The 26,918-nt window shown below is 37.3% G+C and overlaps 5 protein-coding genes and 2 non-coding genes across 9 annotated transcripts; 5 read left to right on the top strand and 2 right to left on the bottom strand.

Annotated features, from left to right (window-relative positions):
• Positions 1-1,865: 1,865 nt before the first annotated feature.
• Positions 1,866-3,725, top strand: LOC116651097 (uncharacterized). Of its 2 annotated transcripts, XM_032436911.2 has the most exons (5): positions 1,870-2,027; positions 2,087-2,110; positions 2,252-2,347; positions 2,407-2,481; positions 2,901-3,725. In XM_032436911.2, the coding sequence occupies exons 1-5, from the start codon at positions 1,923-1,925 to the stop codon at positions 2,994-2,996; spliced, it is 396 nt and encodes a 131-aa protein (XP_032292802.1). In that variant the 5' UTR covers positions 1,870-1,922; the 3' UTR covers positions 2,997-3,725. The 2 variants fall into 2 exon arrangements, with proteins under 2 accessions (XP_070066149.1, XP_032292802.1); XM_070210048.1 differs by lacking the exon at positions 2,087-2,110 and having other exon boundaries at positions 1,866-2,027.
• On the top strand, positions 3,342-3,677 carry LOC116651098 (uncharacterized). Its single transcript, XM_032436912.2, has one exon. It carries the CDS (start codon positions 3,342-3,344, stop codon positions 3,675-3,677), a length of 336 nt encoding a protein of 111 aa, XP_032292803.1.
• A 343-nt stretch (positions 3,726-4,068) lies between the features above and the next one.
• On the bottom strand, positions 4,069-21,694 carry LOC6625575 (bleomycin hydrolase). Of its 2 annotated transcripts, none has more exons than XM_015173936.3 (3): positions 21,353-21,496; positions 5,391-5,959; positions 4,069-5,332 (listed from the first exon to the last, which is right to left on the bottom strand). In XM_015173936.3, the coding sequence occupies exons 1-3, from the start codon at positions 21,459-21,461 to the stop codon at positions 4,433-4,435; spliced, it is 1,578 nt and encodes a 525-aa protein (XP_015029422.1). In that variant the 5' UTR covers positions 21,462-21,496; the 3' UTR covers positions 4,069-4,432. The 2 variants fall into 2 exon arrangements, with proteins under 2 accessions (XP_015029422.1, XP_002049600.1); XM_002049564.4 differs by lacking the exon at positions 21,353-21,496 and adding an exon at positions 21,530-21,694 and having other exon boundaries at positions 4,071-5,332.
• Positions 11,195-12,726, top strand: LOC6626025 (uncharacterized). The gene is made up of 2 exons (XR_011417009.1): positions 11,195-12,426; positions 12,486-12,726. It is a non-coding gene; the product is annotated as an uncharacterized protein (transcript).
• On the top strand, positions 14,022-15,302 carry LOC6626026 (uncharacterized). The gene is made up of 2 exons (XM_002049566.4): positions 14,022-14,270; positions 14,332-15,302. Exons 1-2 carry the CDS (start codon positions 14,207-14,209, stop codon positions 15,132-15,134), a joined length of 867 nt encoding a protein of 288 aa, XP_002049602.1. The 5' UTR covers positions 14,022-14,206; the 3' UTR covers positions 15,135-15,302.
• Positions 17,275-18,899, top strand: LOC26531184 (uncharacterized). Its single transcript, XR_011417001.1, has 2 exons — positions 17,275-18,355; positions 18,414-18,899. It is a non-coding gene; the product is annotated as an uncharacterized protein (transcript).
• Positions 21,695-22,163: 469 nt separating the features above from the next.
• LOC6626027 (gram-negative bacteria-binding protein 3) lies at positions 22,164-22,945 on the bottom strand. The gene has a single exon (XM_032437019.2). It carries the CDS (start codon positions 22,928-22,930, stop codon positions 22,448-22,450), a length of 483 nt encoding a protein of 160 aa, XP_032292910.1. The 5' UTR covers positions 22,931-22,945; the 3' UTR covers positions 22,164-22,447.
• Between the last annotated feature and the right edge of the window lie 3,973 nt (positions 22,946-26,918).

Here is a 26,918-nt window from a genome sequence, read left to right as displayed (position 1 = left end):
CCATATCATGTAGTTATCTATATTCTTCTTAAGTTTTTAAATGTGTTTGCTTTAAATAATTATGTTGACCAATCTTGGTATTTAGGAGTTTTATCTAGCTCCCTACAACTCGTGTATGTGTATTGGACTTCTTTATCAAAAAGCTCAATAGAAAAAATCGTATAAAAATGAACTTTTGTCCAGACGATCACGTTTTTCAAAGATATCTTGTCAGAGCTTACAGTAGGGCTACTTTATTCTATCGCACCTATAGGAAAAATCGGTTGGACATAACGCTTTTGTGTGTACAAAGGGTATTTGAGCTGCTGCGTGCCCAGGATACTCATTTTTCTTGTTTATTTTTTTCTTATTTTTATTTTATGTTTCATTTAATTTTTATTTTTATTTTCATTTTATTTTATATTATGCTTTTTTTTTTTGTTGTTTGCCGCTGCTGCTGTTTGTTTGTTGTTTGCGTTTGGCGTTGAGTAGCGGAAATAGTAAAAGTTTTCTAATGAGAAAAGTTTACACACAGAGACAGAAAGGAAGCCCGAAGGAGAGTGGCAGAGAGAGAGAGAGAGAGAGAAAGAGAGAGCGCGACAAAAATAGCAGTGAAGCCAAAGAGCGGGTGCTTCTAAGATGCAGACAACGAGCAACCCATATAGAGAGGCACCGCTAGAACCAACGGCGTTGTCCACACTGGCGACGAATTTAATCATCTGCCTTTACTGTTGGAACCTTTGTTCCTGTTATTGTTGTTGTTGCTGTGTGCGCGAATGTGCACATCAAAAACTAAACACGTCAAAGTAAGCAACGGAAATGAGAAAAAAGTGCGCTTATTTATTTTGTAAACTTTTTCAACAATTTCGTTTTTGTCGCCTGCACCTCTATTTGACTTGGTTGACAACGAGAGACTGAGCCAGAGACAAAGACGGCGACAGAAACACGCATTTTGCGCCCTACGCCTTTCGGCACGTCAGCATCAAAGCGTGTTATAATTTCAAAATTATGCAAAGCTCTGGTAAACGTGGACGTGGACTCATTCCGGCGTGTTTAGTGCCGGATATGAAGAAGAAGAAGACCATGAAAAGAGCCCCATAACTTGCGCACAGTTTTCAAGTGCCAGGGCTGCAATTGACATGGTGGTGAACTTTGGCAACAGGGCGTATTATAACCAACAAACATATATAACATATGTATATTTTAGCCAATCCACTATTAACTGATCTGATCTAGTTCATTAATTACACTATGTTAAGTCAACCGTGTATAAAACCTCACTCTTTTGATACAATTTTTTAATTCTCTTTTATTTTACATATTTAAAATATATTTTATTATATTATTATTTAAAATATATGTTATTTTGCAGAAAGTTGAAGCACCTTCTACAAGGGTAGAGCAACGTTTAAAATAAGTTTATTCAAGAAATATAAAATATAAAATGGATTTAATACCTGAATTGTCGGTTATATAAATGGGGTTCTCTTTCAAAATGTTGGCTACGCACAAATCATTTAAAGTCCTTGAATCTATATTAATTTTTCAATTTGTGTATATTTTAAGAGTAGCTGGCAAATTGGCTTGGTCAGCATAATATCACAATAGCTCACCGAAACACACTCTCATTTTAAATGCCGCCCTTTTGATGTTAATGCAGATGTATCTTGAGGATACATCTTGCTTTATGTCATTTGGCAGCTGCTAATAACTGGGATTTAATAAACAATTAAATTGTTGCCCCTGTGCGATACGTATCGACAATTACTTGGCAAGCTGACATTTTACAAGATTTCGGATAACGTTTAACAAGCCAATTAAAATCGAAATACCCATGGGGGTAGAACGTATATAAGAAGCTGCACAGCTAACTGCTGGCCAGCGGCGAGAAGTCACAGTTTCTCCCATTCCCAAAATATTGAACGCGACGTGACGGAACGAAAATGAAGCTATTTTGCGTTGTTTTGGTTGTTTACGTGGTGGCTTTGACATTGTTCGGCGTGGACGGACGTGGTGGCGGTGGCGGTGGCTCTACAAAGGGCTTGGAGGTAAGCGACATAATACTTGCTGCACTATTACAAATATTCTAAATAAGTATTTGCTACAGGAGCCCGTACGCCTCTTTGTCAGGGTAAGTCTGTTGTGTAATAAATGGCACAAAAGTTAAAATCTCTCTGCCCCATGACGCGTCGCCAATTAAGCATTAATGAAGAGCAATTGATGCGGCGGAAGAAATTACTTATGCGATTTTGCCAATGCCTACTAATTCTAGGCACGGCGCCATGTCCACACTCATAAAAAGGGACTCGAGAGCGTATCGGCTTATGTCAACAACGAACATCCGCCACCACCCCCACCACATTTGAGAGTAAGCTATCAGATATAACTATAGAGTATTACACCTGAAATCTGTCCATATGCTAACAGCCCCGTCGCAATATCATGAACTTGAACAACGAACCAACGCAGGTGACTAACGAAGAACCACCATCACATCTCAGGGTAAGTAAAATATTCCAATACTTTTACTTGTAGCTTTTCCTATCTTTATTAACTAGTTAGTTCCCATTTGATCTGTATTCATTCTTCTGTATTCTGGCAACAATAAGGTTACCCATTCATTGGCCAGCTACCAGCTGGTATTCCCTTACCACCAGCAAAATATTGTAGTCAAATATTGTAGTCAAAACTAAGGCAGAACTTATGTGGATGTTAATGGAACCATTATCAAGAAGAACAAAATTGTTATAAGACTTTCTCAATACCAGCAGCCTTAGCGAGCTCATTTGTCATGTAGGGAAAATATTTTTTGAACTTGTTTGGCATAGTTTTAAGAGACTCAAATTAGAGACTATGCAACATCATCAAAGAGTTAACTTACTTTACTAATTGCACATTATTTATGATTTCTGGCTCAACAGCAACGCCGCCAGATGCCATCACCACCTGAGGGAATGCCAGCACCGCCTGATGGAGTGCCAGCACCACCCGTGGGTTTACCAGCACCACCAGTTTAAGGATAAGGAATACCTAAATATTATTTGCATACATATATCATATAGTAAGGCGCTTGCGTAGGGGTTAGGGAACCACGGCAACAATAAGGAATTAGCCTTAAAATAAATTATGTTTCAAGCATTCCAAAAAAACATTTACCAAATCGCCTTGCTGATTTATAGACTCATAAACGATTTAACATTTCCAAGTAGTAATCTGCGCTAATCCTCTGCAGCTGCTCCGTAAACATAAATCAGGTAGTTTTGCCCAGATGTTACCTGCAATATTTTTTTTTTTTCCATGACGCGTATTTAAGAGTCTGTTGGCTGTTTAGTTTATTCAGTTACAGATCGTCTTTCGTCAGGATGAAGCTCGTTGCGTTTCTTTTGCTTAGCAGCCTCACTGTTGTCTTGGTTGTGGCCTTTCCTGATAACCACAATGCAGTTGCTGATTTGTCAGATGCTGACCTGCATGCTGATGGAATTTCCGCAACAGGAGAGGGAGGCGCCGCCACGCCATCAGAGACTAATCAGCTACGTGGGCCACGTCATCTTCTGAAGAAGCTGTACTATCCAGAGCCACAGGTGATAGTACAACCGATTCTGGTACAACCGCAGCCCTACTATAGCAATCCCTACATTGGTGCTGGTCGAGGTTATAATATTGGCTATGGCAGAGGAAAAAGCTATAAGAAATGGTAGAACATTTTATCGTAAATTTAATAAATGAACATTTTGTCTTAAGACAAAGCGCTTTTTGTTGTTCCTCTTTTATGCAAAGTTAAATTTCTTCAGCGCAAATCCCTTAAGTCCAAAACAGTCGTCGACTTGACGGCAACGGTCGCATTTGCTTCCAAACTCCCGCCGCAATTGTCTCTCTAATGCCTAATTAGGCATGCTAGGCACGTAAGTCTAATTCCCAAAAACTTAGCTAAGGTCGCGGCTCGTCGGTTTGAATGCAAGATTTTTCAATAATTTCAATACATTACAGCATTTAAAGTCAGAGAAAAATTAGGAACTAATTCCGCTCGTGAAGTCAAGAATGTTTAAGATATATTTAAAAAGCCAATCATTCATTTTAATATATAACACGGTTAGAATGACACGAAAAGAAGGAACTAATTTGGTTCATCTTAGAAACTAAGTTAAAGTTGTGTATAATTTCTATATAATAAAAAAAAAACAATTCCATTAAAACTGTATTATTATTTAAGCTTTTACAATATACCGCCTGGCTACATCATAATTAAGTTTTTATGATTTCGGATTAAGAACATTTAACATTTAAAAACTTATTACAATTTTCTATAAATGTCTTGAAAGGCATTCAATATCAAAGAGTTTGGTTTAGGCCAGGCGGAAGCAGCTCCTTGCCAGAATTTAAAATTGATGACAGCTGATTTGGTGTATTGGACGGTATGCCAGCCCTGAACAACTACCTGGGGACTCATCAGCCATCAACTGAGCAGCGCGCCCATGGGGTCCCAAACGGGCAGTTCCACGCTGGGCTGAGTTTGAAGCGCGTGCATCACGCCTGGCGGCACATAGCGGGAGTCGACAACTATCTCGAAGCCATACTCCCGCAGCCAATCGACATTTAAGACGGTAGCCTTGCCGCTGGCCACTTTACGCTTGACTGCATCCTGTTTGGCCTCAGCGTCAGCCTCAACAGCTTCCGGCAGGCGTAGGCTATCTGAGGAGTCCGTCTTTTTGGTGGTTGTCGGTTCTGTTACCTTTCGCATAGTGCTGAATTGCAACGGCTGCCGCACTGCATCCAACGTGACCTCTGTCAGCAACAGCACTGTATTGCGACGCGTCGCCTTGTAGAGCATACGTTCGGCTTTGTCAAGTGCCGTATCCACGGGCATGCCAAAAACCTGATCAAAGTGGTACGTTTTCAGGCTGAGCACATCCAAATTTTTGTTATACAAAACGGGCAGATCGCAGGCCAGCCATACAGCTGAGCCAGCTGCCAGAGACTTTACGATGGTTTCCAGCAGAATCTCCATTGGTTGGTTGATGTAACTTTGCTGTAGTCCATCAATCATGTTGGAGCTGTTTGCGATGTGATAGTTGCGGTTAAAGATGGAGCTGAGGCGGGGATCGTGGCCCAGGCAAACCTGCGCTTCGCGTGAAAAATAGGGCTCTATCATGGCCTGGTAAAAGCTCAGCGGTGTATAAATAAGCCTCTGGTCTTCATCTTTTAAGCTCCACGTAAAGTTTACGGGTGGCGTTCCCAAGCAAATGCTTATTATTTTGTAAAGCTCTTCAATCATGGGCTCCATCATTAATCGCAGCATATGGCTATCCCCATCAAATGTAAATTTCGCATGCAGTCGGCAGCTAAACTCGTGCAGCTGCAAAATATAATAACATAGTCTCAATTCAACCGGATTTGAGGTAGACAGCACTTACCTTGCTCCTAAGCATCTTGTTAAGATGCAACGATCGAGTTGACGACCAACTAGCCTGATAGGATTGCTTGGGCATAACACCGTACTTCTGGATGAGATTCACAAACATCTGCCAATTTCCGCCATCGGGCACCGTGTGCTTCATCAAGTACTTAAAGGTGCGTCCATCTATTGGCTCACAACGTGCTAGGAGCTCTATCACGGTATGGAGAAAATAATTACAGCGCTCCAGCTTGTGCCAGTAGAACAGATAAGGGGCGGAGAGTTCGCAATCCTTGCGCATGGATAGACGGAGCAGATCAAGGCCAGCACAGATCCATTTCGGGCCGCCAACCGTCGACTTTGTCAGCTTAGTCACCTCAAAGTGCTCCTTGCCGGGCATAGTTAACGATTTCTGGTCCTGCCTTATACAAGCGCTGATCGGATCACACGCGGTACAAACATTTTGGGCCAGTCGATTAATCGGCAACGTAAAGAACTCAGAGCGCCATGTGGACAACTGGGACTTTTCAAGTGTAAAACATGCGGCAATTGGCGGCGAATCGCCCATTTCGTTAATTTTCGAGAGCTCTGACATTAAGAAAAAATAGAATTAAATAGAATTTTAACAGATAACTAAAAATAGGTTTTTTTATTCTTTTTTTGCATTTTGTCAACGGAACAGTATGCCCAGATTATTTGTGTAATAAAGTAACGAAACCAGGGCTGAAATCTTTCAAAACTATATCTATATCTATATCTATATCTATATCTATATCTATATCTATATCTATATCTATATCTATATCTATATCTATATCTATATCTATATCTATATCTATATCTATATCTATATCTATATCTATATCTATATCTATATCTATATCTATATCTATATCTATATCTATATCTATATCTATATCTATATCTATATCTATATCTATATCTATATCTATATCTATATCTATATCTATATCTATATCTATATCTATATCTATATCTATATCTATATCTATATCTATATCTATATCTATATCTATATCTATATCTATATCTATATCTATATCTATATCTAGATCTATATCTATATCTATATCTATATCTATATCTATATCTATATCTATATCTATATCTATATCTATATCTATATCTATATCTATATCTATATCTATATCTATATCTATATCTATATCTATATCTATATCTATATCTATATCTATATCTATATCTATATCTATATCTATATCTATATCTATATCTATATCTATATCTATATCTATATCTATATCTATATCTATATCTATATCTATATCTATATCTATATCTATATCTATATCTATATCTATATCTATATCTATATCTATATCTATATCTATATCTATATCTATATCTATATCTATATCTATATCTATATCTATATCTATATCTATATCTATATCTATATCTATATCTATATCTATATCTATATCTATATCTATATCTATATCTATATCTATATCTATATCTATATCTATATCTATATCTATATCTATATCTATATCTATATCTATATCTATATCTATATCTATATCTATATCTATATCTATATCTATATCTATATCTATATCTATATCTATATCTATATCTATATCTATATCTATATCATATCTATATCTATATCTATATCTATATCTATATCTATAGATATATCTATATCTATATCTATATCTATATCTATATCTAATCTATATCTATATCTATATCTATATCTATATCTATATCTATATCTATATCTATATCTATATCTATATCTATATCTATATCTATATCTATATCTATATCTATATCTATATCTATATCTATATCTATATCTATATCTATATCTAGATCTATATCTATATCTATATCTATATCTATATCTATATCTATATCTATATCTATATCTATATCTATATCTATATCTATATCTATATCTATATCTATATCTATATCTATATCTATATCTATATCTATATATATATCTATATATATATCTATATCTTATTATCTATATCTATATCTATATCTATATCTATCTATATCTATATCTAATATCTATATCTATATCTATATCATATCTATATCTATATCTATATCTATATCTATATCTATATCTATATCTATATCTATATCTTACGATATCTATATCTATATCTATATCTATATCTATATCTATATCTATATCTATATCTATATCTATATCTATATCTATATCTAGTATCTATATCTATATCTAATATCTATATCTATATCTATATCTATAGCTATATCTTATCTATATCTATATCTATATCTATATCTATATCTATATCTATATCTATATCTATATCTATATCTATATCTTTCTATATCTATATCTATATCTATATCTATATCTATATCTATATCTATATCTATATCAATTTCAATTCTCATATTTGGATCTTGATCATTACATATTATATATTTTTATGATGCGAAATAAGGGGCGTATAGTCATATTGTATTGAAAGCTTTTTAAGTAAAATAGACGCCATAGCAAGGTTACTCTAGATGCGTAGTCAAATCTCAGTAAAATTGTAAATAAGCACAAACAATGACTACGTTCAGCAGACTGATTGATAAACATTTTACGTTGCAAAGCAAACACATTTAAATGATATGTAAAATAAATGCCTATAAATAAAAATGACAATAAATCGTCTAGCATTGTGCAAAGAGTAATAAACTCTCTGCAATCACGTTTAAGGCACTCTGCTGAACGCATCCAAGGTATAGCGGATATTTGATTAATGTGTTTTTTTTTTGTTTGTAATCATTGATAGATTAGCTGTAGTATGTTTATTTTATAATTTCTCGTTGTTATGCAAAATTGACAACGTCATTTTTTTCGGCTCGTTTCTATGTTTTCCGATCAGTTCAAATTTGCTTAGCGTCGAGATGAGACACGTATGGACCGTAGTGGTGCTGATGACAGCATCGGCTCTTGCGGAGTATCGAATATTGTATGGTGGGAATTTAATGGTTAGCAACGGCGGCTATATAAGTAACATGGACACTGGCATCATATCCGGGAGCTTAAAGGGCAGACCTCTCGAAAATGTTGGAAATCAGGCTGGATATGGATACGTTAATGGTGACATCAACGGAGCTCCATTCGGACAGGGAACAAACGGATTGTTAGGATCTAGCAATGGTGGAGGACCCTTTATCACATCTGCAAGTCAAAGAGGAGGACCTTTTGCGATTTCTAGCAGTATGCCAGAAAGCAGCGGAGGATCTTTTGGACAAAGAAACACGGGATTAATAAGCGGTAGTAACAGCGGGGGACCATTAAAAGTCAACATCGATCAGGAAAGTATTATATATGGAGGACAGAGCGAAGGACCTATTCGCAGTCAGCCTAGAGATGAATTTGTGATTGGCGGAAGCAGTGGAGGACCCTTTGGACAAGAGATAACTGGATTAATAAGGGGTAGTAATAATGGTGGACCATTTCAAGTAAATATCGGCCAGCAAGGTAATATTGCTGGGAGCCAAATCGGAAGATCTTTTGGAAACCAGGGTACACATGTAAACGCTGGCAGCGGTAGGGGATCTTCCGGACAAGAAAACATTGGATTTATAAGGGGAAGCAACACTGGAGGACCATTTAAAATAAACGCCGATCAGGAAATTATTATATCTGGAGGACAGAATGAAGATCTTTTTGGAAATCAGGCTACAGATGTATTTGTGAATGGTGGCAGCAGTGGAGGACTCTTTGGACAAGAGAAAACTGGATTAATAAGGGGTAGTAATAGTGGTGGACCCTTTCAAGTAAATGTCGGCCAGGAAGGTAATATAGCTGGGACCGAACTTGGAAAATCTTCTGGAAGCCAGGGTACACATGTTAACGCTGGCACTGGTGGAGGATTAATAAGGGGAAGCAACACTGGAGGACCATTTAAAGTTAACGCTGATCAGGAAAGTATTAAATCTGGAAGAAAGAATGAAGGACTTTTTGGAAATCAAGCTAGGGATAAATTAGTTAACGGAGGCAGCAGTGGAGGACCCTTTGAACAAGGACAAATAGGATTAATAAGAGGTATGAACAGTGGCGGACCCTTTCAACTAAATGTCGGCCAGGAAGGTATCACGTCTGGAAGCAATAGCGGGGGACCTTTCGGAAATACTGGAAATATGCCTGGCGAGGGGTTGGTAAATGGACACAACACTGGAGGACCGTATGGACAGGCAAGCGATAGATTCATACGAAGTAGCAGTGTTGAAGGACCTTTCAGATCTAACAGAGGCATCATATCTGAAAACCAAAACGGCGGACCTTTTGGAAATCAAGCTGGAAATGGTTTGGTTAACGGTGGCGTCAATGGAGGACCATTTGGTAAAATAGAAGGGGGTTTAATTCAAAGTGGCAGCAGTGGAGGGCCTTTTAAAGCAACTGTCGAGAAGGATAGTATCGTATCTGGAGGCCAGAGTGGAAAAATTTTTGGAAATAATGGATTGATTAACGCTAGCGGCAGTGGAGGACCTTTATTGTGAGAAATATGTGTATTAAGCAGAGGCTTCATAAAGATCAAATAGCTTTTCTGTTGTACATTATCTTTTGATTAAAATACCAAATGCCATTGAACTTTATGCAGGCAGCTGTTTTATTTTTCTGCTTAGTTAGATAGGAAGCAGTCCACAATTGTTAAAATTGATTTTCTGATTTATGTGTCTGTTTTTGCCGCAACAGCACTGGCAACGTCAAAGACAGTAGCGGCAGCAGCAGTATAGACGTCGCCTTCAATTCAGCATCGTACTTAACATTTGCCCAGTCCAAAAATGCAGTCAAAGTTCTGCAATATGCAACAGTGCCCCACACTGTGCCCATCAAACCCAACCTGAACTGGCAACCTAACATTTTTGTGCTTGTGCAGCCAGGCGTTGATGGAGACATTCGCCAATGGCAGCGAGAGTGAGCGGGAAAGTGTGTACCCTCTCTCTCTCTCTCTCACTCTGTTATCTGTGCCGCACATTTCTAGCTGTGCTTTGTGGCAATTGTTGCTGTTGTTGCTATATTTAGCAGCACAGACGCAATATATATAGAGTTTAATTGATTGGAAAATCAAATTGATTCGATTCGAACAACAAAAGCAACTTCAGCCCTCACATCAGCCACACAGTGCGAACGGTCCAGCCTCGGGTGGACCACAGCACTCGCCAGACCAAACCCACTCCCAGCAGGTTGGTCGGAACCTGTGGCATGGCTGGTCGCAGCTCATATATTTGCCACAGTATGCAACTGCGTCCATTTTAATGGTTCTCTATGTCTATGCATTATTGTTGGGCTTTTGATCATGGTTTGGCCCCTGCTATGGGCTTGCTCTTGTTTTGGTTTAATGGGTCCATGTGTCAAAAAAAAAAAACTCCTGCCGGGAAAGTAATATGCATTAGAAGTTAAAAGAAAATAAATAATAATGCGTAATATGAATCTAAACAATGTTCACGTAAATACGCTAAATGTGATCATAAAATATTTATTATATATATATATATCCATTGTTAAAACAATACTTCATGATATTACCTTCTGATTAACTGATTACGGCGCACATATTTTTAATATTTGACATTATGAACTCTATTTTATTATCCTGAACAAATTTGCCTAGTTGCAGAAAGTATAAAGTTACAATAAATCTATTATGTGCTATAATGATTTAGAATCATAAAACATAACACTCCCAGTTATCTTTTTACTGTGTAGTGTATCTAGTATTCTAAAAATAAATGTGTGTGCCGTGTTGAAGATCAGTATATTCGGTAAATAATTGTAATCGGAATTTTCTGATATAATTATGATCGAATTAAATCCAAACTGAAATTAAAAAAAAAGTTTACTCATATTCAGTACTTATATGTTTCTCTCTTGTTGTTGTGATAACTCCCACAAATTACTTTAAAAACATTGTATAATCGCTCTCTCTGTCTCTCTCTTCCTCTCTCATGTTGTCTTTCCCACGTCCAAAGCCAGTCAACAGCTCAGCTATGCATTAACAACATCGCAATACCTGTTTAATTTTTATTGTTCAACTTGCTGCACAGAGTCGAGCAAAACAAAATAGCCACAAAGCGTTAACTGCAGTTGGGTGGTGGCAGTTGTGGTGGCGGTTGGAGAGGAGAGGGGCGTCAACAAAAGCTCACAACCTGCTCACCAAGTGAGGCTAATGTGACTGCTCAATGAATGCCAACAGCCGATATGTTTAATGGGCAGCAATACAAAAACTTTTACGAACTACCGAAAGCCAGAGCCAAGCAATTCAATTGAAAATAATTAGCAGACACATAGCGAAACTTCTTAATTGCCCCAGCGTGTGAAGTGTGAGGGGCGGTACATGAAAGAGAGGCGAAGAGAGAAGAAGAGAGGATGTTAACTTGGCAGCCAGTCAAAATACAACATAAGTACTTTAGTCGGAAGGGCTCGACTATCAGATACCGTCTATTTAGCGACAAGCTGCCGTAACAAAGACTCAAATTTCCTTGTCTTCGGTTTCGGTGTTTATAGTCCGATCGTTATAAAATTTACAGGGCTTGGATATAACCTAAAAACTCTGTGTGTAAACTTAGAACAGCGCTATTATTGATACATAATTTCGGCTATCGAGTGTTAAATTTTCGGGCTGCTCAATAATCTACATATTTAATTTTGTGTCTAAGATATGTAGCATATATTTTCCCACGAACATACTGACAATTAGGCAGACGGACGATTATCGATTTATACCCTTCTCTAAGTAACTTTCAATAAGTACAGGGAATACAAAATTGTAAACAAATACGTTGATGTGTAGGCAGTGATAGCAGACACAATCAATCGCATTATGCATTTACTTAGGTTGTCTGTCTGCCCCAAGACATTGTCCGAGTCTCCACGTGTCCCGCGTGCGCTCTGTGTATGCTCTTGTATAAATTCGCGTTATTATTTCAAATTCATTCATTTGTGCTTCTTGCCTTGACCATGCTGCATAGCCATCAATTTATTTTCCTGCTCTGGTTGCTCGCTGCACTGCTCAGCGGTAAGTTGTCCTCTATACTAGATATGTGCATATATGTAGATGTGAATGTTATATTACAGATGTCAATGGCCTGCCCTTTTCGTTTAATTGGGGACCCTCTGCGAACCGGGGACCCAGCGGCGGACCAGCCTGGAACGGTGGAAGCGATCAGTCAACCGATAATATAATTCTACATTCAAACGGCAAATGGCGCTACTAGTTGACTTTGGACCTGATTAATGATATGATCCAATTAAATATATATTTTTTAATTGCTTAATTTAACGGATTTCTATAAAAATAAAAATATTATTGTTTTCATGGCTTTCTTTTTGTTGTGGGGGTGTTGTGAATTAAAGATCGACGAACAATATTGCCACTCATTAGCATATGATTTACGATTATATAATCACCGGAATTCATTTGTGAATGTTGCTTGACATGCATAATATACCAATTTTCACATTGTTTAATAATTACCAATAGGAAAACTCACCAGCTGTTAAAAAAGGATTGTTTATTAACAAAGGTTCACTTTTATATCATGGTTTCAAGTCTAGCAGCTTATGTTTCTGTTCGTAAGCCTAGTGTTTTGAGTTCGTTGTTTTGTTCAAGTTTGGTTTGTCTAATTCAGAGATACAAAATATATATATACTCAAAATATTATTATTATCAGATAGTTTATATATGTGTCTGTGGCTTAATGCTCAATGTGATTCATTTAAATGTTTTGATATGGCTAAGGTTTAACGTATTATGTAAGATTTATGTATTGCTTGAATAAAAATTGAGTAGATGGTTTGACTGAAGGACAGCCAAAAACTTTGAATTAAATAACTCATATTAATGCTTGATAATATATATATTAGTAAAGATTCGATTACTCTTTCACCTGGAAAGGGCATTTAAAGTACGGCCTGTATAGAGCTTAGCTTTTTCCAGTTTACTTTTAATACCATTGTGTTTGTTGTAAGTAAATACACACACTAACACATATACATATATATGTATATATTTATATACATAGGCAAACAAACTCTCTCTCTTTGTCTTACGAACTGATAAGCCGTCAGATTATATTGTGTATTCCCCATCTGAGCGATACACTTCTGACCCAAGTATGTACGAGCAAATCCAAAGAAACGAGTATTGGCTTAAGTACAAATGCAAACATTTGCCACGAAAGGGATTTCCCAAGTGCTGGCAGGTATATATATATATATATATATATACTATCTATATGTATATGCATCTAACAAACATAAATAAATACATATAGTCTACATTTACACAGTAAAATTTATTGGGGTAAAACTTAAAACTATATTATAAAAAAAAAAAGGAATTTTTGTTTAACAATAAGCCTGAATACCAATTGTATTTAATTGTTATTATTTTTTTGTACTTATCGCGTCGCTCTCAATTATTTACCTATTTCAATTTTTGTCAAATGGAATTCGTGCGACAGTTTAATTGATGTGCACTCGGTTGAGTTACTCATCAGCATTTCGTCACCTAGTTCGTAGCACTGAGAGACACCCAAAGTTTTGTCGTTTGTGAGGTGTGAGTCGAAAACGGGAGTCAGTTTAGAGACGATCTCAGTTCGAGCGGTAACCGCAAATCGTGTGGAAGCGCAACGCCGTAATCGTCTCTGGCTTTTTCCCAGAGGCTGCACCGCTGACCTCTGTCTGATATCTACCCACGTAGTATATTTAATAAACAACATATAATACTCGATCGATCGCTTGTATAAATAGCGGGCTTTTAGCACTGCATTGATATAGTCAACCCGTTGCACAAAATGAACACGTATCGCGCTCTGATGATGATCGGGCTAGTTGCACTCGCCGTCTGCTTGGCCAGCGGTAAACACTCAAGTATTTCTCCCAAGACCTGCGACTTATTCCACAATTTAATAACTTACAGCACAATCAGCCGCGACGGATAAGCCCAAAACGGATGTGGATCGTAGCAACAATGGCGTGGAGTCATCCATAGCCGGCACAGCGGAGCTGCCAACCGCGCCGACGCAAGCTCAGCCGGTGTCCAGCTATCTGTATAATCAAGGAGGAAATGTTGTGCTGCAAAACGAAGCTGGTAGCATCTACACGCGCCCCGATGGACGTAAGGTATTGGTTGGAGCTGGCGGCCAGACGATTGTAACTGGAGGCGATGACAGCGATGAGGATGACGATGATGATACTCAATCGGGATTTAGCGGCAACTACGGCAACAACATTGTCATCAATGGAAGAAGTGTTGGTGGCTCGAGTTTTATTTCGAGCAATGGCGGCGCATTGGTAATGAACCAGGCCGGAGAGGGTGGCTACCAGACATACAACAATCACCAGATTCGTATTGTCAACGGCGGTCTGCAGCTGACCACCGGCGGACAGGTGTATGATTTTCCGGCTAAAGATGCTAGCGTCAGTTCCCAGGAGAAGATCAACATCAATGGCCAAGAAGCTACAGTGCAGTACGAGAATGGCAACATTGTTGTGGAGCTGGCTGATGGCACAGTGCTGGCCAAGGCCGATGGCGGACTCTTCAGCGGCGATCGCAATTCATATGTGAACAGAAAGCAGATTCAGGAGGATGCTGCCCGACAGGCTGCCAAGGTTCAGGAAGACATTGCACAACTGCAAAAGGAATTGAATGAGCGGCTCAACTTTCAAATGAGGAAGCTACAGGAAGATCTAGAGCACACCCTGGGCAACATTCATTTCTAGTATATTGAATAAAATGTGAGCAGTTACACTGCATACAGCTTTGCATATACTCAATATTATTTTCAGTAGCTGCTCAAACACATTTTATATACTACTTATTCATGAGTGTCTATAACTTATTGTCGAAATAAAGTACATATTATCGAGCTATTGTAATGTGCATTTAAACTGACATGTTTCAATTTCTGCTGATGACGTTATTCTACTTTGAAATCATAAGACGCAATTGAAGACAATTCACTAACGAATTATACAGAAATACGGCAGAATATTCAATTGCCATGCTCATGCTCATTTGTGTTCAGGGTTTTGTTGCGAACACGATTATTCTGAGAAATTTGTATTCAAATTAAACTTGCTTCACAAACGTAAAACCTTTTAAGGTTTGAATAGTATCGTTTGAGCATGTTATTTTGTGTTCATTTTAATTGTGTAATAATTAATTAGTTATATATATGTATATATAAAAGCACGCACCCTACAATTGCATAAATTAGAAAACGGTTGTGATATTTTAAGAGCAACAATATGTCTTACAAATCTTATTCCAAAAATAATGTCTGTAGTTGTAAGAAAAACATTTTTCCACAGAAATATAAAATTTTATCGCTCTGCACAGGCTCAAATATCAGAGATACTAGAAGGCCTATATATATGTTTGCAATGCATATTAGGACAATATTATAATTATCTTGAACGTAGATTGTACTCGACTTAAATGTTTCTACATATGAAAGTCCTATATAGTTGTATATAGTATATGACATAATGTTTCTGGTAGTGCTTCGTCTTATTCTTTATCCATGACATTTGGAATACTATGACAAAGTAATACATATTATGCACAATTTTTCTGCTGAGTCTGAAAAATGCCAACCATGTGCCCTGCTGTTCGTTCTACATTTTGCATTCATACTAATTTCAAAGTGCCATATATCAGTGGGCTTGGAGTTGGGAGCGAAGGGGCAGTCAACCGCCCAGCTGCTGGGGCCACGCAAATTCCACAAGTGACAAGCGCCTGGCAGCACTGCCATTGCCACCTGTAGACGTAGTCGTGGATCCATATTCAGCCCGTTTCTAACCCCATCCTTGTTGCTGGCAGGGCAATGTGTGTGACAAATGTGCGTCAAGTTACTGGCAACTTATTTTACAATGGGGCTCCCTCGCACTGGCGCGTCCGCTAGCAACTCTTAACTTAACTCTGGCAAAATATTTAACTTGGCGGAATCTTTTATAATTAATTTGCCAAACTCCAGCTTCTTATACCCTACATGGTTAAAGGTGGTATGATGGTTATCAGGAGGAAAAATTTAGTCTATTTATACCCGTTCATCTTTTGAGCTTGACTTGAAATTTGAAATATAAATTTCTTATATGAATATTGATCTTTCTTTTAATATCGATAAATATTGATATTTAAGCTAGACCTTAGGGCATCAAACTGGTATATAGTGTCTCGTATAGTATAAAGATGAATATTTTATTTTAAAGGTTTCCAGGTACAGGGTATTTCCTAGTCGAAAACATTATATTTTCTTTGCGTTGATACATACCTCTTGCGTTTGGCTGCCTATTTTGAAGTTGCCTCAAATTTGTGCTGCAAGCTTTTGGTATTTGTAGCTACATAAAAGTGTGGCATAAGCTATTTTGTATACATTGCACCTAGAAAATGGGTGAAAATGTTATAACGTACATAAAACTTAAGCGAATTTCCGTATATCTGGCATTTAAAACCTGAGACTTTTTAACTAAAACATTTTTGACAAGTAAGAGGTATTAGTCGGAAGCTCCCGACTAGGGGATACCCTGAACCCTCTTCTTCCAACATCAAATGCATATATATATTCTATTTTAAAATCAACAATCGCTTAGTATTGATTTGCAAATTCCATTTTTTTCTCCAAACGAATTTTAGCAGGATTACGCCAGCTAAGGCTAGACTCGCCTCGTACTCCTAATCAGTAGCTGTTATATTGGCTTAAACCAATCTAATATTCCCTCCTATTTCTATGGAGACCGGGTATAATTATGACCAAGTCGATCATTAGTTTCGTTCCACCGTGGCGTTTTACGCAGTCTCTTATGTAACCGAAAAGGATTTAAATGTAATCCACTTAAGAGTGACATGATCAGTGTGTAATTGATCTGCTACAGGATGAGATGTGTGTGGATTTTACCATTTCTGATGGCTGTGCCAGCTCTGATTATGGAGGATTCGACTGATTCTAATATTGCAAAGAATAGTGTTAAGGGGGGTGAATTTCCAACTGCATGCCCATGCGGCAAATACCGTGCAAGATGGCATCACCTTATGGACGGAGAATCATCATGGCTTTATTCTTTAAGCGAAAGTACCGAGCATAAGGAAAACCCTAGACATGGGCCTCTTGATAATGCCTTAGACTTTTCTACTGCAGATGCAAGCACTGAAGAGTCATCTAGTAGCGAGGAACTCGAGGATCATAAGAAAACGCATAGATATAGGGCTAAGCATAAGAGGTTCAATTGCAAATGTCTTGAACCTTTTCAAAAGGCGAAAGAATAATAATAGGGTACATATGGGGCATGAGAAACGAATTTGTTTGTATTTTTCTAAAACTTTCATCGAAATAAAAACCAAGAGTCAAATGTACCCTACTTAAGATATAATAAGCAATTACATAACCAGTGTTATTTGTTTCAAAATGAATAGAGAGTTTATTCAGTTGTCTGATTGCATCTGAGAATATCAGGAGCCCGACTGTATATATTCATTCTTGATCTTAGAAGGAAAACATGATAAAATATTTGAACTAAGACTGGAAAATTTTTAATGCATTTAACTCAGCAGTTCAAATTACATGATTGAATAACAAAGGCTGTTAGTCTCAGTGCACCGTTGCGTATTGATTAAAATGGAAGCGATAATTGTATTGTGAGCTCCTATATCTGCAAGTCAATTAGTTTGTAATATTTCGGCAGCAAGATGAAACCTATTTCGCTCGGGCTCCTGATAATGGCTGTATCGATTGTGGCTGTAAGTGGTGGAACATACCGTTTCGAATTGGACAACTTTATGTCAGAAGAAAGCTCCTATCTTCCCGGCAACGTTAAGCAAGTCAAGCTTGAGGTTAACCCTCAATACGCACAATCTATGCCGGTGGACTATATTAAACATCTAAATGATGTCTTATCTTCTGGGAATTTTCTTGAAAATGAGGCTCCTGAAAATAATACAAATGGTGGGAAAACTAAATGCGATTCTGTATTTAAATTCGATGTTATCTTTTACATTTTCAGGTAATGGAGAAGATCTAAATGATGCATGTCAGAATCAAACTCAAAGTGGAGAAACGGGGCAAGAACAAAATCTTAAGGATGGTACTGATAATTCGGCAACAATTTTTAAGACTGATATTCGCATTCAAATTTCTTCAAAAAATGAACAAGGAGAGAGCAGCTCTTCCGACGGCGTTAGTGAGGAGCAGAATGAAAAGGGGGCTAAACAGAACATTGATAAGCCTTGTGCTAAAAAAACGATTAAGAAACATCAAAGTTCGTTAAACAGAAAAGAAAGTCAAGGGAAAAATGATTGCGGCTGCGAAATTTGTACGCACTCTTGAAATCTAGAAGCTTCTCCAGTTTCTGCTATGTGTTAATATGCAAAATACACACATTCAAATTTATTGAAGACTAAAATTAAAATTCCAGCAAAATGCCCTAATTTGTAAACAGCAAATTTGAGGACCTCAAACCCAAAAAATATATTTGATATTTCTTCAAGCATTTTTTATTTTGAATCTAATTATTTGAAGGAAAGAAATTCGGGTTGTTTTTTTTTCAATTGGAATTGTGGAACTGCAAACTCGAACTGGTTTTTCATTTCACGATTAACATCAAGAATAATATTTCTCAGTTTTGCAGTGTAAACATGAAAATATTTCTGCTGCACTTTTAATGCTTCAGCTGCTTGCAACTTGATGGCATAATTTTGTGACAGTATTTATTTTCTTTTCTTTTTTTTTTTTTGTATTTTGCCAGGAATAGTGGGCTGCGCATAAAGTTGTCACAAGTCATTTAAACGCCTTGCCACCTGCAAAATGGCGTCCAAAGTGTCTGGTTGTGTGCGTGTTAAATGAAGCATGAGTGTGAGCGTTGCTTTAAATGGGGTGTGCGAGTGTTCGACTGTACGAGTGTGTGTGCGTGTGCGTGTGTGTGTGTGTGTGTGTGTGTGTGGCAACTGACACAAACTTGCCGCTAGCTTGCATTTTGTAATTCTCACACATTGCGCGAAAATGAGAAAATGAGAACAGTTCGCAAATGTTGCTGACAGCGTCGCTTAGCTGCCCCCTATTTCACATACATACGCATCTAACATACACACACTTACACACACACACACAGGCACAAATAAATAGTTACGCTTATGCAAGTGGGAGTTGTTGGTTATATGAAAAATTAAATTAGTTCTACCTTTTGGCCGACACGCTTAATTTGCTGCAAATGAGCTGTGACAAATGCAGATGCGACAAATGTCTGCATTAATTAATATGCCTATTATGTGGCTCCTAAAAGCTATATACAAAACTATGTATACGGCATTCTTTAATTATTACAATTGCTCTAGTTATATTTTGGCCATATTTAAGTATGCTGGCTACACTCAACGGTAGCTACTAAAAGCGGTCAGGAACACAGGTCAAGCGAAAACTGAACGAGCTGCAGTTGCTTCCTCTTATACTAATGGAAGCTTAGCAGCAGCTCCAAAACATATAATAGGGTCACTTTCAGCTTTCATATTAGATATAATAATGTGATAGTAATATAATGCAATAGAAACTCTTATTTGATACACACTATCATTACTCCGCTTACCATGTCCTTTAGTTAACCTTTATTGAAGATCCCCAAAAGTAACTGAAATCATTATACTACGATAAAACCCACGAAATCATGAATAAATTCATGCTATATTTCTTTCAGATTGGAAATTACATAAAAGGTAGATGTATTTGCTTAGTAAAAACAAAAGGTATCTTAACAATTCCAGTTTTGCTTCATAAGAATCTAGCTTAAATATTTTGTCTTCTATGGAACTATAGATATCGATATTTAATTTGTAGATAAATGGCTGAAAAAGGATAAGGTTGTCAAATATACTCCAATCATTTGGTATAGTGAAGCTGAAAACAAATGTTACCCTTGTTTCAGATAGTTGTTGATAATTTCAAAGGCGAATTCATATGAATAATATGATACGCATAGAATAGTTAATAAATGCATTACAAATTAAATTGAGGGATAGAATTTTTATTTATTATATTATTATTATATATTCGCAATCTGAGGGATAGCATTGTTGTTGAGCCTTCAACTGCATTTATACTAAGTGATCTTTAACATTAAGTAGATGCTTGCCTAATAACTAAATAAATAAGAATTTAAACTATAGTTTACAATTACACAAAACCAATATCCATTTGTCATTTCTTTAAGTACCATAGCAGCAACAGATATCAGCACTTTGGCCCTGTGAAGAAAAAACTTCTAAGCACTTGTGTCGATAAAAACCGAATGGATTTGTGACTTTGTATTGTGCTTGTTCTGTCTAAGCAAAAAGTTTTATCTGCTTTTGTTTGGCTCAAGTGAAAGTTAAATGGGCCAAAAGTAACCTTTGTGCAGTTGTTTACTCGAATATTTGCTGCCAAAAGGCCAATGCTCGATTCTGATATCAGAACTACCTGCGTGAATAGTTTGAGCAAGTTTTTTATTTTTATTTCTTTTCTTATTTGTCTTTTTTTTTTTTTGTTTACCCGTTTTTACCCTGTGCCCATTTTGGGTATAAAAACGAGGATAAAGAAGTTGTGCTTATATGTGTAACGGGCAGACATAGATGAGACTTTAAGTATTATTAATATTTATCTTGAAAGATATCTAGGTAGATTTAGACTCAATCTTTAAAATAGGCGAGGACACGTACACTTAACTCGCATCAAATTCGTTTTAAATTCTAAATAATTCACCTTATATCGTAATAGATATAAGTTTAATCTTATATTTCAATTTGGGAGCAAAGAAAAGACACACCATGTTTTCAGTTTTCAGTTAGGCAAAGGTTGGCTATTGTTCTTCAATATAATTTAGTCAGAGTCATCTTTTGATTTTTTACACATGGATAATTTTTAATTATGTATTCGCATTTAGAAATAAATGTTTTCAGATGTCAGACCAATTCTTACCTGTGCACAGGGTATCATTTAGTCGAGTACTCTCGACTAGTGCACTCCTATCTGCTTGAGTGTGAGTCTTTGCATTTTCAATGCATTGCGGTAATTTTGAAGCAGCCATTACTCGCACATTATTTCACACGCATGCGGAGAACTTTTCAAAATGATTTATACGTCCCGGATACTTACTTGGGTATCTGTGACAAAGTGCTCTTTTGATTTATGGCACTTTGGAAAACAATGCAAATCGAAATGAGTTTGACATGTGCAGAGTCCAAAATTTGTTGTTACCGGCACACAAATATATACTAAACATAGGAAAATAAATTCAGTCAATTTTGAATGATGAAAGCTGAACGAAAGCTGGGCTGAGTTTATTTTTGTAAATTTGAAGAAAAGGTGTTTGCGTTGCAAATATACGTATACTTGATTTAATGTAATGTAATGATTACTTTTTTTTTTTTTTACAAAAAAAATTAAGTTTTGACAGCGTAAGATTTGTCGCTACGCGATATATATAATTATAAAGATATATATATATAGAAACATACAAGCGGACTGGCCATACTGACTCGACTCTTGATACTGATCTTGCCCAAAAATATTATGTTATTCAATTTAAGACTATAAACAATTATTAAACACTAATCAATTAACATAACCGTAATGATCAAACAAATAATAAAAATTAACCTGTTGGGATTCCCACCAAGAACGTCAAGTTGAAGAACAACAGTTTATGCGAAAGACGATCAGATGACGTATGTGCTACTGATTATGACTCTACATCTGTAGATTTATGCAAAAAAAAACTGGCACATGCTTTGTTGAATCAAAAAATGTACATTTTTAAATATTTTATATATATACAACTTACTTATATAATTTAATTTTTATTTTCGCGTAACAATTTCCGAATTTTTTGTTCGTTTTGTACTTTGTTTTGTGTTGTTTTGCCTATGAATTTAGCGCATATTTAATTAATACTTTGAAGTAAGGCACTTGGAATTTAAAAAAACGTTTTAAGAATTCGCGTTGCTACTATAAAGTTATTTGCTGATTGTTGTGTCATTTCCGGCTGGGAACTTCCACAAGGTGTCTGCGTGATTATGATACAAATATATTTATGGTGGGGTTTCCATTGATATTGATTGGTAAATGGGATCCTCCTTTGGTGGTCAGATCGATGGTGACATTTTGGCTTTTAGCATCGTCCTGGCCCACCTGATGTCGCTGGTTATAGCTATGAAAGTCCAGGCCATTGTATCTGACGGTTGTCCAGTAGTAGAGCACATCTCCTGGCTGCAGCTTTTGCTGGCGATTGTGATATGTCCAGCGCCCGTTGCGTGCACTGACGACGTCGGTGGCCCAGGTTTGATCGCCGAGATCTTCCATTTCCGCATTGAGTTTGCCATGGAAGGCGAACAACGTAATACCCGGCTCGTCTGGTACGGAGACCTCAAATCCGTGCGGCGTATTCACTTTGACTGTGGCTCTGGGCACTTCGTATGCCTGGCTGCTGCCTAATGCCGCCAGACAAACGATGAGCACTAAAACTAGCTGCTCGACTTGAGACGTTGCTGCTCTCATGGTAACTGGCTCCGGCTGAGCGTACGATTGTTGCTTTTGTAGGGCTGTGAGGCTGTGAGCTTATCTTCGTCCGGGCTTGGGGCTTTTTTTTTTTCGTTTGCTCCAAGGGAAGCTGTGTTTTTCCCGCTGCAATTCCGACTCGCGTCAGACAGTTGATTGCTTGGGGCTCTGGCGGCGGCGAATTGCGCGAAAGCCAAAAAATATGCAACCCAAACACATTTAAATAACTTGAGCAAATACTTGCAGAGCAATATTCTCTTTTCCCCCTTTCTTTAAGCACATGAGTTTTAAGCTTTAACTCATATAGATAAAGATATATATATATATATATGACACTCAGTTAAGGCAGCCAGCCCCTGGCCACCGTCAAGTGTGTGCGGTTTTCGCTTGGTCCTTGTGCCGATCTGCTTTGTGCCAGTTACTCGCATGGCCACAACCATCTTTGGCATTGCTACAGTCTCCTTGTCTACTTGGGCCCTGGCCGAGCTCTGGCATCCCAAGTGTGGCACATAAGCAGCGACAAGACAACTGCGGCAGATACTTAAATAGTTACTGTTGTTAATGCTGTCAGGACCCAAGGAATGTTGGGCATGTATTTATGAGTACGTACGTTTTCATGGGCGGCGTGCAACACACCTCTGAGAGATGCCACAATTGCCAGTTAAGCAGTCGACTTGTAGAACGTATTTAACGACCTGAAAACTTATACTCCGGCTGACATACATAGTAGTTATAAGCACATTTTCACTTGAGATGAAGTGTGACTTGTTGTCGTCTTAGAGAGTGAAAGGGTGCTCATGAATATCAAGTTAACTAGATTAATTGTGAAAAAACTTAACCAAATGTGCGGTCCACCTATATTCATATGCATGTGTATTACACCTCTAACTTGGCTTAGCAAATGTGGCCCTTTTGCACACAAATAGGCATACATGTAAGACTTTACTATACTATAAGTATGCATATATCATAGAAATAAATTATTGATAGAGAGAAAGAGAGGAAGATTGAGATAGGGGAAGAGAGAGAGAGAGAGTGAGAGAGAGAGAGAGAGAGAGAGAGAGAGGATAGAAAAAAAGAGAGAGAGTGCACTAGAGAATTTCCGACTGAGAGCATGTATATTAGACACCAAAAACTTGTTTATATATCAAGAATTTATAATGAGTAAAATATGCATACATACATATACAATTTATATACATTTTTACTACATTTTTTGTGTGTGTTTAGACTACTTTCCTGCCTTTAAATATTATTCCACAGACGTCAAAAGAGCCTGACTGAGAGAAATCTAGATGTTAAACACAAAAAAGTTACCAGATATATACTTTCAAAAAAGGTTTTAGCAAACTTTTAACAATAAACAACTTATAAAACATTTAAACATTATAAGTTGAATGTAGATAACTTATTTAATGTCTTGTGAAATGCAAAAATTAAATTAATTTATCAACATTAACAATGTTAATTGGAATAGTTTCAAGTAAATAAGTATTTGTCTGTCAATTGCCACAAAATAGTTAAAGTGCTTTGTCAGCGACCCAACTAGTTGCAAGTTAATTTTTAATTGCCATGCAGTTTGTCAAAATGAGAATGTGGCTCGAATGTGTATCGCTCGCTATTATTGACCCCGTACAACATTAAATGCATGGGGGCCATCATAAGCCGACCAATCAGTGGGCCCAACTCGCACCATTGGCAAACAAAAACAAAGTCAAACCGCAGCAAACCGAAACTAAATAGCTAACCATTTATACAGGCGATCCATCCATCTATTCATTCATTCGCTCATCCATCGCAAACTCAAACTCTGTCAATTTCTCTGACCCGGGGCCGGTCCGGACCCGCATTGCTGGCCATCTATCTCGATGGTTCTGTGCCCCAAAAGGCAGCTACGTTTTGCGCTTTGCGCTGATTTATAAGCTGCATGCCACTGACCACTTGATTGTCGCTACGAGTATGTGTGTGTGTGTGTGTGTGTATCTATGTAATTTATTTACGTTAACACGCGCTGGCCAGTGCCTAAAACTATGCCACACCCAGAGCCCGAACGAGCGCAATTTTCATTTATTTTAAATGGCATAGAAAATTGTAAACTGACATTTTTCTGGCCAAGTGCCTCAGTTGAACCCGATGCGATGTCTCCTTTTGGACTCCTCTGCCCATTGGCTTTGTGCGCACAACCGGAAATTTGTGTAGTTAGTCGGTTGTTTTTTTTTTTTTTTTTTTGGGAAAGTAGACTCTCTAGTTTGAGAGCCCAGCATTAAATTCTAAACCAGCCCAGACTGATTACCCTGAAATTACATTGTTTCGCACTTAAAATGTGGCAACGGCGCAATGGCAACACGTTGTACCATGTTGTTCAGTGTAAATGTGGCTTCTGGGTTGGATTTGAGTACGGTTCCTTTTGCAGTCGGGGCTTAATTAAGTGCCCTGTTTTCATATGTGACGCTGAAAAATGTCTCTGTTTTACACATTGAATTTAATTGTGCGCATTTATTGTTAATTGATTCTATTTTTAGCAATTTAGCATTTGATTTTGTTTTTTGTGTGTTCGCTTGGAAATTGGGCAGGTGATTGCAGTTTTATTTTGGGCTTATTTTAAATCGCTTAGGCATTTGTCTAAATTGAACGAGAATTGATTTAAATTTAATCGAATTTTCGACTTTGTGTCGGTTTAATTACTAAATTGTTGACTTTGTTCTTTTGGAATAGTGAAAATGAAACTTTGAATTCAAAACCTTGCCATTGGACTTAATTAATTATTATTTTTGTACATAACAAATTTATGTTAAATTTCTAAAGAATGTATTAGTGATTTTCTGAGTTTCATTTTATTTTATTTTATTTTAAGACACACAAAGCCTTGGCAACTTTGCCAAATTTAATTTCATAAAAATCAAAACACATAAGTTTAAAACGGTTAAAAATAAAATAAAATATGTAAATAACATTTTTTTGCAAGCCATATACAAGTAAATACATAAGTTTACCCCCATCAATTGCATGTGACTTTATCTATAATTAACACGTGCTTAATCAATTTTCCAGTGGATGCCAGAGCAAACACCTTGGCTATCTTTAACTTGCCATTCGCGCAGCTAAGCAAAGACCTATTCAATCAAGCCTGGTCCATAACCGCAGCCATAGCCAAGACCAAAACCACTTCACATGTTGCTGGGTGCACTAGCTAGCTTGACACATAAGTGCGAGTACCGTTTCTCAAACATGGCCCAATATCTTATGATACGTATGCGCTTGTGTGTGTGTGTGCGTCTGTGTGAGTGTACATACTTACATACTTGTACTCCCTTCTGCTCAGTGGCAGGTTTAGCGACAGCGCACATATTTAAAGAGCAAACATTTATCTAAGTTGTACCGTTGTGGTTTCCGTTGACATTCAAATGCGGAAGCACCTGTCGCCCAGTGCCGACATCGACACACCGACCGAGACACCCAAAGACCAACAGACCAAGAGACCAGAAGACCGAGAGACCAACGACTTGAGACCGACTACAACTAAGTCAGCAGCAGCCACTTCCGATTTCACACGCAACCAGAAGAGCAGATACTTTGAGTTCTGGGGCTTAGGCAAAGTTCTTTTGGCGTAGGTTCTCACAAAAGTTTTCAACTCTTCGACTTTCAACTCCGTATTTAATAAGTATATTTAAATTATTAAAATTTGGTTTTTATGTGAGTTGGTTTATCTATCTAATCATGATAACAATTATGGTTATTAATATAATTATTCCTATTTTTATTATTATATTTTCAATACATCCTCTATCATCGTAAGACACAATTTATACTTTTATGTTAACGTGCCCTCGCACGTGAGTTTGGGTCTGGTGCGTGCGATTTGTCTTGGCTGTCTTTGCGCAATACGCCGGATACACACTTCGCCGAGCACGCATGACAAGTTTATTGAGCCACCCAATCCACCTGCACCCACGTACACGCCTGCCATCTCCGTCTGTCGCCTGCAACC

Source organism: Drosophila virilis, chromosome 5, assembly GCF_030788295.1.
Source record: "Drosophila virilis strain 15010-1051.87 chromosome 5, Dvir_AGI_RSII-ME, whole genome shotgun sequence".
NCBI lineage: Eukaryota > Metazoa > Arthropoda > Insecta > Diptera > Drosophilidae > Drosophila > Drosophila virilis.
Note: the sequence above shows the minus strand (reverse complement) of the source record. Positions and strands in the feature narration are given on the sequence as shown.

What these genes read in the sequence shown, in the direction of transcription:
- LOC116651097 (XM_032436911.2), top strand. Translation starts at nt 1,923, where the DNA reads ATGAAGCTATTTTGCGTTGTTTTGGTTGTTTACGTGGTGGCTTTGACA. An exon ending in CACCCCCACCACATTTGAGA is followed by an intron (nt 2,348 to 2,406) that starts GTAAGCTATCAG and finishes ATATGCTAACAG; the next exon opens with CCCCGTCGCAATATCATGAA. An exon ending in AACCACCATCACATCTCAGG is followed by an intron (nt 2,482 to 2,900) that starts GTAAGTAAAATA and finishes CTGGCTCAACAG; the next exon opens with CAACGCCGCCAGATGCCATC.
- LOC116651098 (XM_032436912.2), top strand. Translation starts at nt 3,342, where the DNA reads ATGAAGCTCGTTGCGTTTCTTTTGCTTAGCAGCCTCACTGTTGTCTTG.
- LOC6626026 (XM_002049566.4), top strand. Translation starts at nt 14,207, where the DNA reads ATGAACACGTATCGCGCTCTGATGATGATCGGGCTAGTTGCACTCGCC. An exon ending in CGCCGTCTGCTTGGCCAGCG is followed by an intron (nt 14,271 to 14,331) that starts GTAAACACTCAA and finishes AATAACTTACAG; the next exon opens with CACAATCAGCCGCGACGGAT.
- LOC6625575 (XM_015173936.3), bottom strand. Translation starts at nt 21,461, where the DNA reads ATGGCTGCTTCAAAATTACCGCAATGCATTGAAAATGCAAAGACTCAC. An exon ending in AAATGATACCCTGTGCACAG is followed by an intron (nt 5,960 to 21,352) that starts GTAAGAATTGGT and finishes TCTTAATGTCAG; the next exon opens with AGCTCTCGAAAATTAACGAA. An exon ending in ACAAGATGCTTAGGAGCAAG is followed by an intron (nt 5,333 to 5,390) that starts GTAAGTGCTGTC and finishes TATATTTTGCAG; the next exon opens with CTGCACGAGTTTAGCTGCCG.
- LOC6626027 (XM_032437019.2), bottom strand. Translation starts at nt 22,930, where the DNA reads ATGAGAGCAGCAACGTCTCAAGTCGAGCAGCTAGTTTTAGTGCTCATC.